This window comes from Orycteropus afer, unplaced genomic scaffold (genome assembly GCF_000298275.1).
Source record: "Orycteropus afer afer isolate SDZICR_OR568_19922 unplaced genomic scaffold, OryAfe1.0 scaffold00336, whole genome shotgun sequence".
NCBI classification, from domain to species: Eukaryota; Metazoa; Chordata; class Mammalia; order Tubulidentata; family Orycteropodidae; genus Orycteropus; species Orycteropus afer.
Window position 1 is genome coordinate 3,249,862 of NW_006921923.1, and position 2,209 is coordinate 3,252,070.

Sequence of the window (2,209 nt, forward strand, 5' to 3'; positions counted from 1 at the left end):
CACCGCAGTACCAATTTTTCAACAGCCCACAAGTATTTTTGTATGTTGATTTTTGTACCCTGCAACTTTGCTGAGGTTGTTTATTAGTTCTACTATTTTTTAGTGGGTTTCTTAGGATTTTCTGTATGTAAGAGCACGTCTTCTGGAAATAGAGGATTTTAAAAGACAAAGAATCTTAAACTGAGTACAGAAAATTATTAACAGGAAATTATAGCTCAAGATACATGCAGAAATAGTAGAAGAAAACTGCCACTCCAGTATATGTGATTTTAAATCCTGGCCCACACAACATACATCCTAATGTACACTGCAAAATAATTAGCAATTTCAGTCTCACAACCGCTTATAGTAATCTTAGAAAAATTTTGGAGATAAGTGAGATGAAGGAAATAGACATGTATTATATATTTTTTTAAAACAGGCAGCATATTGTTTATTTCAAAACAACAAACAATTGTTATATTTAAATTAGATTGCATATTTAAATTAGATTGTTTCAGTCTGTGCCAGGCAAGAGAACTAGGACCAGTGAATGGATTTACTCCATGTGAGGTTCAACTTTGTAACTACTGGAATTGTCAAAAATGTAAAGAACTGTCTTGTGAGGTTCTGGATAGAAGACACTATCATTAATTCTCAAGTTTGGCTGTACATTGTAATTACCTGGGAAACTTGAAAAAATCCAATTGTTCATGATGTACTGCAGACCAATCAAGTTTGAATCTCAGTGGGGTAGATGATCTCTAAAGGACATACAATAGAAAAATTTTCAGTGTTAAATGAACAATTCTCTATCATTTGAAGTCAGAAGCTATTGTTAGTGGAGTAAGAAGATGATCTTATTTAAGGAGGTAAATTTTGATGTAGTTTTAAAGGACATGGTGAACTGATATGGAAATAACTAGAGGAAACCTCTAAGAAATAGGGATTAGCTTAAGTGGAATGGACATTTTTCTGTTCTCTAATAAGTTTAGTGGGTGAGAAAAGAGCTACAAACCTTGCCATGGTATGTGAGTTACTTGGAGAATTAGCAGACCAGGAGACCAAGAGATTCTGAAATGTGTATACTCTTCACTGTGTTATGTTGGAGACCAAAATGACAGAGCCATTGTGTGGATAAAAATTACAGAAGTTAGATCAGGAATGAATTTGAGAGAAAAGTTCCTTGTGAAATAAGAAGTATTGTGATATAGACACAAGTAAAAATGTCTTTTTTTTTTTTTTTGTAATTACAGGATTTCTCTTCTTGGTCTAATGCAAAATGATGAAAAAATGGATGCAATATTAGGTCATGTTAAGATAGATTCTCATTGTCTTAGATGACTGTGTTCTTTACTTTTCACTGGTATGCAAAGAGAAAGATGATAATATCCTATAAACTCTGGCTGTGTTTAGAAATAATTATCTGGTACTTTGTTTCCCCTATAGTAGATGGGAGGATCAAATATATCTTCTAGAGCATACTTGAACAAACAGTGTGTGTGCATTTTTGTTTCACTTAATAGCTGATAAGACAGTTCAGAAGAAAGGATAAATCATATTGAAATTCTACCACCAGTATGGATTGAGCCATTCAATTCTCTACAAAATGAATGTTTGCTGGACAGCCCAAAAGTCTCCTTTTAAGTATTCTTCTTATCAAAATGTTTTATAGGTTTGAAAACTCATTAATACTTTTATTTTAAGTGTTGTTACTTACCTCAAAGCTTGATTGTGCATATACTACAAATTTACTGGAGTGAGCAAAGATGGCTCCAGGTTCTTTTGCCTAGCAGATTTCAACTTTGAATTAGAAACATCCTATTATCTTTGATCATACAATATGAATCTAGAGTTCAGCTTGTTAAAAGCATTCCTAACTACTTGTAATAGCTTGAAAGAGATCAGTATGTTCCATTATTAACATTGCTTTCCTTTCTCTAACTACTACTGTATAGGGGCCTCCTGGTGAACGAGGGCCACCTGGATCTCCAGGAATTCGTGGTCCTCCAGTAAGTAACTAAAATGTTTTAGCATCATTAATGTAAGTTGGTAATAATACAAGGTATCCTTGTACTAATGCAAAACTCCTGTTGTATGTACAGGGTCCTCCAGGTGGTGTGAAAGGTGAGAAGGGTGAGCAAGGAGAGCCAGGCAAAAGAGTAAGTCTTATCATTATTAATATTGTTTGTAAATTATACACATATCTACATATACACACATGTGTATA

At 33.6% G+C, this 2,209-nt stretch overlaps 1 protein-coding gene across 1 annotated transcript in view; it reads left to right on the forward strand.

The window, feature by feature from the left end:
- Positions 1–2,209, forward strand: part of COL4A5 (collagen type IV alpha 5 chain) — a 439,164-nt gene that overhangs the window by 224,822 nt on the left and 212,133 nt on the right. Inside the window, exons 13-14 of the mRNA XM_007952435.2 lie at positions 1,938–1,991; positions 2,085–2,141. Of these exons, the coding sequence (XP_007950626.1) occupies positions 1,938–1,991; positions 2,085–2,141 (111 nt within the window). The remainder of the gene's footprint in view (positions 1–1,937; positions 1,992–2,084; positions 2,142–2,209) is intronic.